Source organism: Mauremys mutica, chromosome 4 (genome assembly GCF_020497125.1).
Source record: "Mauremys mutica isolate MM-2020 ecotype Southern chromosome 4, ASM2049712v1, whole genome shotgun sequence".
In the NCBI taxonomy this organism is placed as follows: domain Eukaryota; kingdom Metazoa; phylum Chordata; order Testudines; family Geoemydidae; genus Mauremys; species Mauremys mutica.
Genome location: NC_059075.1, coordinates 40,447,454 through 40,462,058, shown reverse-complemented (window position 1 = coordinate 40,462,058; position 14,605 = coordinate 40,447,454). Strand labels below are relative to the sequence as shown.

The 14,605-nt window shown below is 48.3% G+C and overlaps 1 protein-coding gene across 6 annotated transcripts in view; it reads left to right on the top strand.

The window, feature by feature from the left end:
• The window catches only part of ADCK1 (aarF domain containing kinase 1), a 135,178-nt gene that overhangs the window by 115,955 nt on the left and 4,618 nt on the right, over nt 1-14,605 (top strand). For 5 of the 6 annotated variants that reach the window (XM_045016736.1, XM_045016738.1, XM_045016740.1 and 2 more), the window contains 2 exons: nt 10,583-10,732; nt 11,082-11,279. In XM_045016736.1, the coding sequence (XP_044872671.1) occupies nt 10,583-10,732; nt 11,082-11,279 (348 nt within the window). The remainder of the gene's footprint in view (nt 1-10,582; nt 10,733-11,081; nt 11,280-14,605) is intronic. The other variant, XM_045016737.1, reaches the window with a different exon arrangement.

The following is a 14,605-nucleotide window of genomic DNA, read 5'->3' as shown; positions in this document are numbered from 1 at the left end:
TCATTATCAGTTCAGCCTAGCTTTCTCTGTCCCTCTCTTGCAGGTACTGCCAGGTATGTTAATTGGCCTCTCATGCCCACATTAACCCCTTCTGGGCCTGTGTGGGGTACGTGCCCCATCACAGGCTAATTGAGGCCTGCATCCCAACCCTACAGCATTGGGGATGTGTCTCATCAGCAGTGGGCACAGCACACACATTGCATTTCTTGTGTAGGCTTTGCTACAGGGAAGTTGTCTTGTGTTTACCAAGCTAAATGCATCTGTGACTAGCTCTGTGATATGTCTGGTCTGTGAAGAGCCGTCCCAGTGTGACCCATGAGGCGCTGATGGTTCACTGACTTTGCAATCAAGGGAGACTAAAAGAGCCCAGTCCCCAGCAGATCCCTCACCCACCTCCATTCACCTTAACCCAGTGGGGACTTTGCAGCCTTGCTTTGATCAACCACATAATCAGTCTAGGCCAAAAGTTTGTTCCAGACAGGAGCAGCCAGCTCTAGTCACGGAAACATAATTAGGAAACATCTCTGCATGGTTAACCCTGAGATCCAGCCTTTCCTGTTGGACTGATCTCTGTGGTGGGTGCCTGTTCCTCAGCTCCCAAGCCGATCTGTGAGAGAAACTCCTTTCAGAGTGAGCTCAATGCTGGTGAGTGGTGCCAAATTGACAGCCTGGAAACTGAAGGTCTCTCTGCCCCCCTCGGACAAGTGCAGCATGAGTAGCAGGAGGGAAAGCAGCTTCCACTGCTCTGAAGCAACTCCTTCTAGGGAGGAGCAGGAAGTTCACGTTCCATGACCTGTTCAGTGTTCGGCCTCACTGCTGAGGCTGATAACTTAGAGAGCCAATGCCTGATTTGAACTGGCAACCTAGAGGTCTGGCACTTAAAAACCATAGTGAAAGATACTTTAAAAACACCATAGACAGAGAGAGAGTGGACAGCTCCATATCCTATTATCCGTTGACCGCTCTGATCCACCCTGCTCCTTGCCTTTGCCATGAGGCTGCACTGGAATTGGTAACCTAGAAGAACAAGGGTCTATATTTCATGCCCAACCCCCTGAGGCAGCCACTTGGTGACTTTTCTGAAAGACTGAGATCAACCCTCTCCCTCCCTCCCTCCCTGCCTGCTGCTGGAGCCCCCATATCTTGTATTCTCAGGGTCTGGCCAGCATAGAAGAGCTCCTGCTGCAGAAGAGCAAGTCAACAAGGAGCTCTATTGACATTTTGGAGGTGGAGATTGTCATGCCACAAGTAGGGGTAAAACCTTTAGAAAGATTTGACCATCTACTAGCTGGATTTTGGCCTTCTCCCAGACAAGGCCTAGCCAGTCATTCAGAGGTGCCTTCTCCCTTCCTTTGGGGAGATGTATCTTGTGCAGCTCTCTTCCCCCTGAGATAAAGTCCTTGCACAAAGCCTGGTGATAGGAGAATGTCAGAAGCAGAGATGAGTCTGACCCACAACATTCTGATCCAGATTGTAACATTGCCCAAGTCTTGAGTTTGGATCTGGGGTTTGGTTTTGACCCATTAGAAATAGGGGTCCAGAGCAACATTTGGATCCACATTTGGAAGCTTCTCCAAGTTTTACGGAGGTCAGTCCACCTCAGCTCTGGAAGCCTGGAGAGTCGGTGCAAGTTGAGCCCCCTAAAGTCCAGCTGCTTATCTGACTTCCATCCTAACAGCTTGGGGCTGCAAAGTTGTCTGGGAAAGCCCAGGGGAGGGGAGGGGAGCAGGCATTCTTGTCAGCTTTCTAGGGTTTCCTGCTCCCGATCAGACTGGAATCTGCACAAGCATAGCCTTTCTCTGGGGCATTTTGGTGTCTGGATGTGACAGAATAATGTAAAGACTAAGCTAACTGCACTTTTTCCAATTCACAAAAGCTTTCAGTGGCATGGAGGGGTTCATTTGGAGCCTTGTTGGAAATTCGAGCTGGCTCTTATTCCAGCTATCGTATTTACGCCATTGGGAAGGCTGCGTTACCACATCTCAGTGCGCTGGTGCCATGTTGAGATGAAACCTCCCAGCATGCTGGCTTTGTGCCAGCCCCAAAGATATTGTCGTAATGTTTCCAGCGGTTGGTTTTAAAAAAGGTCTGCTTCTGCGGGGTGCAAAAACCCCTGGGCTATTGTCTGCCTGGTCAGTCTGTGCAGTTACTGCAGCTCTGTGCTTCAATGGGGTATTTACGCAGGCCATCTCGGTTCCCGGAGACACCACTTAACTGCTCACTTACACACGTGCAGTTTTAAAAAAAGATTAACTCTTTTATTAATTGTCAACAAAACAACAGTACGGAGTTGTGGATAAAATCTCTCTCTCAGGCATGCTTCTTCCATACTGTTTTTAACTGGATGGGGGGAGAGGAGTCCTCAGCAAGCAGGATTTCTCTCATGCAGTAACGCAGACTTGAAGAGCAAGCTGAGCCTTTCTCCTCTAAATGGAAAGGATCCCTGAGGTGAAAGCTCCCTTCAAACCAGGTTACTGACATTTACTTAATGCCGTCTGTAGCAGGATTATCATTAAAGCTGCCCAAAAGCACATTAATCTCTCTGGAGCCGTCCAAGCGCTGGACTGTAATGGCATTTAATCAGAGAAGGCTTTGATTTCTAAAGACAAGTGCAAACACTGAAATATCTGCCTGTGGAACAGTTACCTATTCATGTGCAAGCACAGCCGAGGAGAAGAACGCAGCTGGGATATTAACGGTGGGAGGGGAGCATGGGTCTCAGAGAAATTAGTTTGCTGTAATCTAGAGGCAAGGAAGGGTGTGTGGGGATAAGACCTGGATATTTTTGGAAATGGACTCTCTCTGTTTCAGGAGATCAGAGCATTTGTGGGCCAGGATGGGGGAGAGCAAACAGGGATCCAGGAACTTATGGCATGTTTGCTGCAGGAAAGTAAAGAAGAATGAGGTTGTTCAGAGTACGTCCTTCTAAAGAACCCCCTCCTTGATGGAACAGGTGCCACCACGCTGAACCCACTCAAACTTTAATTGACTCACTTAAAGAGACTTGCCCCCATAAAACTCACAGTCCTTCTTATCCGAACCTTTCTGTTTGGGCTTCTCCTGTTTATCCAAACGGAGGTTCTGTCACCTGTCTCACCCAGAGAGCTCTTGATCAGCAGATTGTGCAAGCTGTGCGTGTCGTAAATGAACATACAGCTCACAGGTTGAGCTGTAGCTGGTGTAACTAACTAGCACAGCTCAACTGTCCAATTGTAGATTCCACTGAGAGATTCACAACTTGTAGTTTGTGCTGTGTCGATTAGTTACACAAGCCATCCAGTCGGCAAACAGAAATGGTACCGTGTGCCTCCTGTCGCCAGCCACCTGCTTGTAGATTGTGAATGTTACAAATAACATTCAGTCAATGATATATTTTATATTAATCAAAAGTAAAAGCAAACCACCAAGGGACCTAAGCTGAGTAACTGCAGGCACCTGTTGCTATAATCCTTGTTCTTTGCCGCCGCATCCGCTTCTTGCTGTTTGCTGTCTCCACTCATTGAATCATCTGAAATGGTAAGCTCTTCAGGGGTGGGACCGGGTCTTCCTCTTCGGTTTGTAAAGTGTCTGGCACTCATCTGAGTGCTGACAAATAGACAATGTGAAATGTTCTCTTGAGGTGGGATTCCTCACTGTACACAGTACCAATGTAAGGCCCATGCATCACTTATATGCAAGTGGGATTTCTGTGGTGCACTTGGCTAGCCCCCTGCACAGAGGTGGAGCCCTCCATTGTGTATACCAGAGCTGAAACCTCACATTTCTTGAGCATTTGTGCTCATAATGCTGGAGTGTTTTCAGAAAGGGAGCACAGAAAAGAATGCTGAAGAGATCAGCTGCTCTTGCTGCTTATACCTCACCCTTCAGTTTGGGGAGCAGTTTCCTTAGAGATCGTTTTAATTTGCCCCTGTTAAAGCTTAGTGCAAAAAATGCCAGACACTAGTAAGGAGAGATAGCGAGAGCTGCTACTGGCAATACAGGCGCCTGAGCAGTACAAGGACACCCAGCAAACGGTTAAAACAGAGATGAGGGCTGTTCAGACTGTCAGTCAATCTCAAGCATCAACATCAGTCAGTTCCCAAGGAGTCTCGGAGATGCATTTTACATTAACTCCAAAGAAATATACTCCCTATACTCACTTTCCATATAGGGGAAAGTGAGCCCTGACTCCATTTCAGATGTCACGAAGTTACAGCACAAATGTATACAATAAATAAATAACACTTCTGTGCCCTTCCCTACCCCTTCCATAGCACTTTGCAGATTCCAATGGGTTTAATCTCGCAACTCCCCGGGGAGGTGATTAATAGCATTCTCCCCATTATTCTGATGGGGAAACTGAGGCACGGAGAGGGGAAATGATTTTCTCACAACCACACAGTGAGGCAGAGCTGGGACTAGAACCCAGGAGTCCTGCATACATCTACATCTTGACTGCATCCTTCTTCCCTAAACGTTATCTCAACGTGACACAATGTGCAATGATAATGTTGTACTACACAAAGATGCTGTGTCTTGATTTTAAACAGCTCAGTGTTGGAGAGGAAAGCTCAAGACCTATGGCCTCTGATTCCAAACCCTCACTGAGGACCATTTCAGAGTCTTGATGCTGAGCAGCTCCAGATCAGGGCTTTACGTCTCCAGTGCCCTTCTCTAATTTCACACCAGTTTAACTGGGTCTCTGCAAAGGCAGGATTTTTTTTAAAAATGACCAAAAAAGCAACACACTCACAAATCCAATTAACCTTCGATTAAGGTTCCAGAATCGATGCTATTCTTTTGGCCTGAGGAGGTAATATTGAGCCCTGAGAAATGAGCTGCACAACGACCTTTACTTTTAATGAGATCAATAGAAGTTAGTGTCGCCATCTCTTAAAATAATTAGCAAATATTACAGATGAATTAGGGCAAACAGCTAGTATCTGCTCCTTATCTAAAGAGACAGGAACAAATGGAGGAGAGACAGGAAAGGACACTGCCCTATCCGCCAGCACCCCCGGGATCCTTCTGTAACAGGCAATGAGTTCAGCTCACCAATGCGCACATCACAGGTTCTATAAGCATGTCCGGATCTGTACTCAAGCCACGGCAGGATGGAAGGATGCAGTAAGAATCAGCACTCACTTGAATCTTCAGCTGATTCCCAAGACAGGGAGAGTGAAAGTAATCTGGTTCTCTGGATCTTGTTGATTTCCCCCCGTGTTACTGTAGGGCTACACATGAGCAATGCAACTGTGCAAGCTGGCTTGCTAATGTAGAGTTGCTCTGAAACTCAGAGTGCACATGCTGTTTTATTATCGACAGGTTTCTCACGAACATTAGACTGTGCACAATGGTATGCTATTCCAGGGTTACTCGCTTATGATGGGCTATGCAATGTTTTGTTTTTATAGGGCTTTTTTCTGATGAAGGCTCAGCTGGACACACTGGCTTGTTATTGCAGGGTTGCACATGACTCATAGAATCTTAGACTTTAAGGTCAGAAGGGACCATTATGATCGTCTAGTCTGACCTCCTGCACAATGCAGGCCACAGAATCTCACCCACCCACTCCTGTAACAAACCCCTAACCTATGTCTGAGTTACTGAAGTCCTCAAATCGTGGTTTAAAGACTTCAAGATGCAGAGAATCCTCCAACAAGTGACCTGTGCCCCACGCTGCAGAGGAAAGTGAAAAACCCCCAGGGCCTCTGCCAATCCGCCCTGGAGGAAAATTCCTTCCTGACCCCAAATATGGGGATCAGCTAAACCCTGAGCATGTGGGCAAGACTCACCAGCCAGCACCCAGGAAAGAATTCTCTGTAGTATCTCAGATCCCACCCCATCTAACATCCCATCACAGACCACTGGGCATATTTACTGCTAATAGTCAAAGATCAATTAATTGCCAAAATTAGGCTATCCCATTATACCATCCTCTCCATAAACTTATCAAGCTTAATCTTGAAGCCAGATATGTCTTTTGCCCCCACTGCTTCCCCTGGAAGGCTATGCCCAGCCATTGTTGTTGTAGGGTAGCTTGTGACTTCTAGGAATGGTGATTTGTTATTGTGTGTTTGCTCATTTGTTCTAGGGTCATTGCCATATCATATATGCTGAGAGAAGTTCATAAACTTAGCAAATGCAAGGGAGTAAAAGTCAAAGTCTGGCATGTATTTATTGCTAGAGTGTGTCACAGCCTGCAACAGCATGTTCCTCCATGATGCACTTAACAGCAGGCTCTACAGATCTGGTTCCTTCCCCTTCTCCACCTCCCATCTGCTGATCTCTTCAGCTAGACTCTTCTCAGTGACCCACTCCTCTCCCACGTGAAGTGGCAAGGTCATATTGAAACTGTGTTCTTTGCACAGCAGGGGGCTGTAGTGATGTCACATATTATTGTGGTGGCATCGTGCTGTTTGTGTTGTGCCGTGGTGATGCTACGATACCATTTGTTGGCTACTGCCAGCGTGTTCCAATGCAACGTGGGCACCTGAATTGAATTGGATTTATTCAGTAACACGTCCTGCAAATGCCTCTTGAACAGCACAGGGCAAAGCCATTGGAATAGGGGCAAATCTTGCACCCTTCTGATTTATCAGACCCAGCTCCCTCTGCTGACAAGCATGTGAATTTTTCCCTTATATTCATCCAGACTAGTCCCTTTCTTAGTTACATCCCATTCCTCCTAGTTACATCCCTTGTACCCCCTGAAGCTATGCCTACAGTACGACTTTTGTCGGTATAACTTATGTCACTTGGGGGTGTAAGGAAAATAGCCTCCGGATCGCCATAAGTTACACCAAGAGAAGCGCTGATGTGGACAGTGTTATGTCGGCAGGAGAGCTTCGTCCGCCGACATAGTTACTGCCACTCGTTGGGGGTGGTTTAATTATGTCAATGGGAGAAATCTCTCCCATCGGCGTAGAGCGGCAACACGAGAGATCTTACAGCAGTGCAGCTGCATCGGTACAGCTGTGCCTCTGTAAGCTCACTAGGGTAGACCTGGCCTCAGTAGCTCTTCTCCCTCCTCAGTGTTCACACCCATCAGATGTTTGTAGACTGTTATCGTATCCCTTCTCTTTCATCCCTTAGCCAAGCTAGACATCGTTAGCTCTGTTAATCTTTCCTCCGAAGTGTATCCCTCCTGCCCCCTAATCATTTACCCTGCTGTTCGCTGAACTCCTTCCAGTTTGTCTACATCTTTCTGTTAATAAGGTGCCCAGAAGTGAATGCAGGATTCCAGGCATGGCCACATTATAATTATTTATTATTGTATTATTGTATCACAGCAACATCTAAAGACCCTGGTGCTGATTGGGGCCTCACTATGCTGGATGCTGTGACCTGTCTGTGTCATGATGCCATGCCTGGACTGTGCTTCCATAGATCACGGCAAACTCCTATCTAATTTGTTGTCCACCATCACCCCTATGGTTGGTCTCTCTCAGCCTCACTACTTGCCAGATTTCTCCCTCCCAGTGAGTAGCTGGTTCTCAGGGGCTATTTTCCCATACCTGTTAGCTGCCTTCTTCCAAGGTGAATCTCATTTTATTCCCTGTTATATACCTGGCTGCTGGGTCAGTGTGAAAGGGATAAGGTCAGCAGTGATAAGGGTGGGACACCTTAGCCAGGGCTGGCAGCACTGGAGTGTCTGAGGGGGTAGATTGCAGCTTCCTCCAATTGATTTTCCAAGTGGTGGGTTTTTGTTTTATTTTTTAAAGAATTATATGCAGTGAACGGATCATGAATATTCCAGAATCAAGTTCTGTTGCATAGTGGTGATTGGTCAGGTAAATCCTATGCTATTGTTTGTGTTCCCTGAGTGGATGAGCATTCAAGCACTCCTGGCACAGACTGTGACTCTCTGGGACTCCCTTTCTGTGAATGATCGATCGTGCCAGTAAAGCGTGGTCATGGGGATGTTGGTGGAAAGTGAGCAAAAAAGAGACAACTGTGGCCAAACGAGCGAATTCCCTTTGAAATTCCAGCCACATTCACTGGAAGTAGTTTGCATTAATGGGCGCAGACTCACAGTCACATGCGTATGCTTATTGACCAGCACACACACGGACATGCAGCACATGCTCCCCATGATGGACATGCACGCACAGACACATTACATACACCCTCCAATCACTTGCTTCAAGGCCCATGGAGATTCCAGTTCTAGGGCCTAGCTGCAGCAAGGCCTCCATTCAACTAGCTGGGTGACCTGAGGCCCAGGTGCCTGCTCCTCTGAGCATGCAGGGCAGGAAGAGGGGTGATGTGCTATGCAGTTACCAGCTCAGCTGGTCTCACACTCCAGCTGGACACTCTGTCAGGGCAAAGGCTTCTCTAGAGCAGGCTCAGGGAAAGGCTCTGATGTGCCACATCGGCTGCTCAGGGCTGCACTGGGGGAGAAGGTAGAGGTGAGAGTTACAGGGACAGGAGGAGGGGCAGAAGGGTCTCCTGATGGAATCCTAATCTGCTCACATAGTAGGTCCTCGCAGCACTTGAAGAGGAAGGCAGGGCATAGGACATGGGTGTTCAGGATGGGCATTCACATGAGAGCAGCAGTCACTTGGTTGGGGCTTCTGCCCTTCTCACTTACACACTCTTTCTGTCTCACTCCCTGCATTGTACTAGCATTTGGGTGGGAATTTGAGCCCTGGGCCCTGACATATAGGGCTACGCAACTATTCCAGCTCTGGGCCCTCGTGCACAGCTTTGCCGATGCCTGTCAATCCTGACCTGCAGTAACCCTGGCTATTCCAAACCTCCAAAATCTACAAAGTTTAGTCTGAGACAGCGAAATTCAGTTCACTTTGGACCCAAGACTGAATTTGAACCCAGCTGTCCTGAATTGAAAAGCTGATGCTGTAATCTGAGGTGAAGCTGGATCCATTCCAGCTGGTCTGTGAACCTAGTGTAGGTTCTTTCCCATCATCTAAATGAATTAACAGATTAAGAAGGACCTTCCATGCTGCCTTTCCTTGATCTTTGTGCAGTTATTAGCTGGCTCTTTTAAGACACCACAGCATGTTGTACTTTGATCCCACCAGCTTTTATAAGCTAAACAGGTTTGATCTGGATCGGTGCTTGGATCACTCTTAAGTATCACCTAGTTGTTGTGTTGGTGATTCAGGTGGTGCTCTCATCCTTCAATAAGTCTGGTAATAATGCCCCCATGTGATGTTAAGGGTCAGCACTGGCCCCACTTCCTTAGCATGGTGATAGGGAAGCTGTGCTGCTGAAGATGTTGTCGATTCCTGACCACTGGGAGTAATTCAGGTACTTTCCATAGGAATTGGGGTCTTAATTAATTCCAAAGTCCAGTTTGAGTAGCATTCTGATCCTCCAAAGTCATCCTGCAGAGGCAACAAAATATGGGAATCTTCGTTTCTTGTCCTAATGTAACAGTGCACAGCGTAGCTCTGTGGCTGGCAAACAGCTGCCTCATCCCATCCCAGAGGCGGATGCATTTCAGTGGTTGGCAAAGTGATCTCTGCAAAGCACTGTGTGATGTTTATTTGTGCAGAGGTGTTTGGCATTTGAATCCCTGTTGCCCCTTTTTTGGGATCCCCTTCCCCTTCCAGTGGGGCTGCCTGCGGTGAGGGGGTTTAGCATGCTGGTTACACTGCATTGAGCAGGGGGAGCGGTGGGAATCCTTTATAATGATTGTCTTTTAATTGCCTATTTGGTGCCCTGCTGGGGGGCACTTTGGAACTTTCGGCGTGGGAGAGCTGTGAGGCTGGGGCTGGGGTATGTGTTACTGAGGGCTGCCCGAGTACACTGCGGGGCCTGGCGCTGCTCCTGCCCCAGCGAGACACTGGGCTTGGGGGCTGTTTACTTACTCCCATGAGGCTTTTAACTGTGATAAAATCACCCTGCGATAAGGCAGCCACAGCATGGGGGGGACGTGGCCATGACAGGATGATTTAAACAGCCTCTTGCTGTTGCTTCATCTTCCCAGACATCATAAATCAAATTAGCACCGGACTGAGGAGGGGGTGGGAGGAGGACTGAGCAATGTAGGGAGGGAGACGCTCTCTTTATAGAAACCAGCCACAGTCTCTCCCAGGCAGACCCCACCCAGAGCAACAGATGCTGCCCTGTCTGCCTCAGATGTGCACCCTGGATCTGCCCCATCCATCCCCAGACAGATGCTCCTCCCCTGTGTCTGTCCCTTGATGCCCACTTCTGCCCTGACAGATGCCCCAGTCAGACACCTTCCACCATGGCTGCTCCAATACATACCTCCTCATCTGCTCCTGTGTCTTTCCTCTCCACTAATGTGTGCCCTTGTTTCTACCCAGATGGATGCCAGCCTTTGTGCCAATTCCCTCCAGTTATGCCATAGACGAACACTTTACACCTGTTCCCACAATGCCTTCCACGTATGCCCCGTGGATGGACACTCTCATATTTTTGAATGCCCCAGGCCATCAGACCCCAGGGTATGTGCCAGCTCCTCCTCTCCCTGTAATCCTCAGACCCCAGGGTACATGCCAGGAGCTGACTCCTCACTGGTCCCTGTAGTCATCAGTCCCTGGCGTAGTTGTTAGACCGTGGTAGCTGGTGGCCCCGTCCCATGCTGTGACTGCCTCCTGTCTCCTTTCAGATCTCTCGCAATCTGGGGAAGCTGTACAGTGAAATGATCTTTGTGAACGGCTTCGTACACTGTGACCCGCACCCGGGCAATGTGCTCGTGAGGAAGTGCCCAGCCACCAGCAAGGCCCACATTATACTGCTGGACCATGGGCTCTACCAGGTATGTGAGTATGAGGGTGCTGGGAGCCAGCAGGCTGATGCTGTGCGCTGTCTTTGGGGAGGTGTCACTCATGCCTGTGTGCTTCAGGCCTGAAAAGAGCTGAGAGCCTCCTATTTCACCCAGCCAGTCATAGCCCTGGTGAATTAAAGAGGGACCCCAGGCTTGCAGATCCCCCTTGTGGATTTTTCCTGTAGCACCTACCACCCTTGAATGGGATTTTATGCCTGGAAGCTTGAAATATCAGACACAGAGGTGGTTAAAGGCGCCCGCTGGTTGGGAAAGGTTATCCCCTCCCTGCCCTGGTGCTGTTGATTGATTTCCTTTGGGGAACATGGCCGTCCCTCCCCAGGTCCTGACAGAGAAGTTCCGCTTGGACTATTGCCGGCTTTGGCAGTCCCTGATCAAGGCTGATATGAAGAGGGTGCAGAAATACAGCCGACGGCTAGGGGCAGGTGACCTGTACCCACTCTTCGCATGCATGCTCACCGCCAGGTCCTGGAACTCTGTCAACAGGGGCATCGACCGGTCACCGGTCACAGCCAATGAGGTACGGCCTGTTTGCGTTCCGTGTTCCTGTGGTGTCTTTTTCCATTATAATCACCTAGTTAATTGACATCAATATTAATGGCTGCCCTTGCAGGCCTATTGAGAGGCTGCATTGAGAGCTGGACTAAAGGTGCCTGGAATCCCTTTGCTATGCACTTTTAATGGCTGAATTTAGTCTCCTAGTCTCTCACACGCACTCATCACAGGTCAGTTAAATTTCCCATAAGATTTTCTTGGTTAAATAAATTAGCAGCTCTGGTAGAGGAAACCTCTGTAAAATAGCCCTTCTCTGAAAATTTTCCTGAGTGCAGCTGTGCAGGGAGCAGACCGAGCTGGGTAAGGGGCAGAGGAGACATCGGAGCTCAGTGGGGGAGGATAATACATATTAGTGTTAATTGCTAGTCATGTGAATGACCATCAGCACTGATGCATGCTCATCAAAAATCCTTGGAAATGACAGAGGTTGTTTGGTACAGGAGGTAAGTCAAGGTTGCTTAAGTGCAAATCCCATCCACCCAATCATGAAAAATCTAGAAAATCACCAGTTAAATTCTTCCTCTTCCTTCTGTCCATGTGTCACGAGTCCTTCTATACTCATGTACATCTGTCTACCACTCACAGCACCCACCTTCATCGCACTAATGAACAAATGGGCAACCATGTTGTTTGTAGGGGTAAGCAAGCAGGGGTATGGCAGTAACAGTGGGCCAGTGTTTGTGGGAGGAAGCATGTTGTCTCACATGGCTTATTTTAATGTAGGTGTAAGAAGCTTGTGTTATTGTAGTGGCAAAGTGTGGGGGGAGGGCAGGGGTAGAGGACAGAATGAGTTGGCTTTGTATTGCTTGGTAAGCGGTGCCTGTGCAGATGTAATATGCAGGTAAGAATTCATAAAGAAGGGTTAAAATTGGCTGTTGTGAAATTATGCGGTGGAAATTCCTCACTCTTTGTGGGTTGGTGCTTGATTTTTGTGGCCAGAGTTAAGGTTTGCTCTGGTGGGTCACAAATACCATAGAGCTCCCCTCTGGCATCGGCAGGTGAGTTTACATTTAAGGGGAAGGCAGCTCCTTTCTTTTGGTTTTGGGGTGAAACTGAGAGGTTAATAGCAGCAGCGAGAACCAGACATTGTGGAGGTAGGTACCATGTAACACACAGCTCTGATGATGCTTCTAAATTCTGTCTTGAAGTACCCTCTGCTTCTCCAGATCTGCTGGCACACCGGAGGCCTTATCTTGTGCACCATCTGCTATTCCAGACTTTGTCCTTGTCAGAAAACACCAGCTACGATGACATAATATGGTTGTTTTGGGATGGGGACAAATACTCTTACTTAGCACTAGATTGAGATGTATCAGACTTATTTAATTGTGATCTGTATGGGATCCACATCCAGGGGGATTGGTAATGTAGTAAGCATGCTGGGGGAAGGGGGAATGAATAGTACTTATCCTGTGAAATGTGTGCCCATTCCCATACTGGCTTCTTCCATTGAGCAGGGGTGCTCAACCCCCGCTCAGCCCCAGGCCCTGCCACACTCCACCCCTTCCCCCAAGGCCCCACCCCAGCCCTGTCTCTTCCCACCCCTGCTCTGCCCCACCTCTCCTCTTCCTACCCAGTTCGACCTCTTCCCCTGAGCACGCCCTGTCCCCGCTCCTCCCCCTCCCCCCAGCTCCTCCTGCACGCCGCAGAACAGCTGATCGCGGCGGGCGGGAGATGCTGGCAGGGAGGGGGAGGAGTTGATCGGAGGGCCACCAGAAGGTGGGAGGTGCTGGGGGAGAAGTGGGGAGCTGGCTGCAGATGAGTGCTAAGCACCCGCTAATTTTTTTCCATGGGCGCTCCAGTCCTGGCGCCTATACCCACCATTCCACCAAATCAAATGTGGGACTTGCTCACGACCTGCCCCAAAACACCCATGTTTCTATCCAGGCTCTGAAGGGCTGACATTACCCCATTTCGAGGTTCAAGATTCTGCTTGCCATTTTAACTTGTTGCTAGGAAACCCAATGAATATCCTGGCCCATGCTCAAATCCCCAGATTTTCCTGGAAGCAGAGGTTAAAAATACAACTGTAATAATCTCACACACACAATTTTGTGATCTTTGAGTTTCTGCTCTCTCTGGAACTGCCATCTCATGAGGTGTTGAGTCCTACAGATTGTCAACTGGCATAAGCACTTGCCCTTATTGAATATGTTTCAAATTATCCAGTAACATTAAGCCTAAAAGGAAGGGTTTTTTTGCAGTATAGTTAACCTGTGGAACTACTTGCTACATGATATAAACTAGGCAAATACAACTTAGATGGGGCTGCTATAAGGTGGGTGCATAACTGGCTGGATAACCCTACTCAGAGAGTAGCTATTAATGGTTCCCAATCCTACTGGAAAGGTATGACAAATGGGGTTCTGCAGGCGTCTGTTTTGGGACTGGATCTTTTCAATATCTTCATCAATGACTTAGATATTGGCATAGTAAGTACGCTTATTAAGTTTGCAGATGATACCAAACTGGGAGGGATTACAACTGCTTTGGAAGATAGGGTCATAATTCGAAATGATCTGGACAAACTGGAGAAATGGTCTGAGGTAAACAGGATGCAGTTTAATAAAGACAAATGCAAAGTGCTCCACTTAGGAAGGAACAATCAGTTTCACACATACAGAGTGGGAAGAGACTGTCTAGGAAGGAGTACGGCAGAAAGGGATCTAGGGCAGTGGTCCCCAACCTTTTTTGTCTGGCAGACGCCAGACGAAGGACCGTGGCGGCGGTCGAGCATCCGCCAAAATGCCGCCGCCTCTGGATGACGTCGCTTGTCGGTGACAAGCAGTGTCATCCAGAGGTGGTGCCACCGAAATCGGTGGATGCTTGACTGCCAGCCAGGATGTGGGAGCAGTTAGATGCCCCCGTGGGCGCCATGGCACCCGCGGGCACTGCATTAGGGACCCCTGATCTAGGGGTTATAGTGGACCACAAGCTAAATATGAGTCAACAGTGTGATGCTGTTGCATAAAAAGCAAACGTGATTCTGGGATGTATTAACAGGTGTGTTGTGAGCAAGACATGAAAAGTCATTCTTCTGCTCTACTCTGCACTGGTTAGGCCTCAACTGGAATATTGTGTCCAGTTCTGGGCACCGCTTTTGAAGAAAGATGTGGAGAAATTGGAGAGGGTCCAGAGAAGAGCAGCAAGAATGATTAAAGGTCTGGAGAACATGACCTATGAAGGAAGGCTGAAAGAATTGGGTTTGTTTAGTTTGGAAAAGAGAAGACTGAGAGGGGACATGATAGCAGTTTTCAGGTATCTAAAAGGGTGTCATAAGGAGGAGGGAGA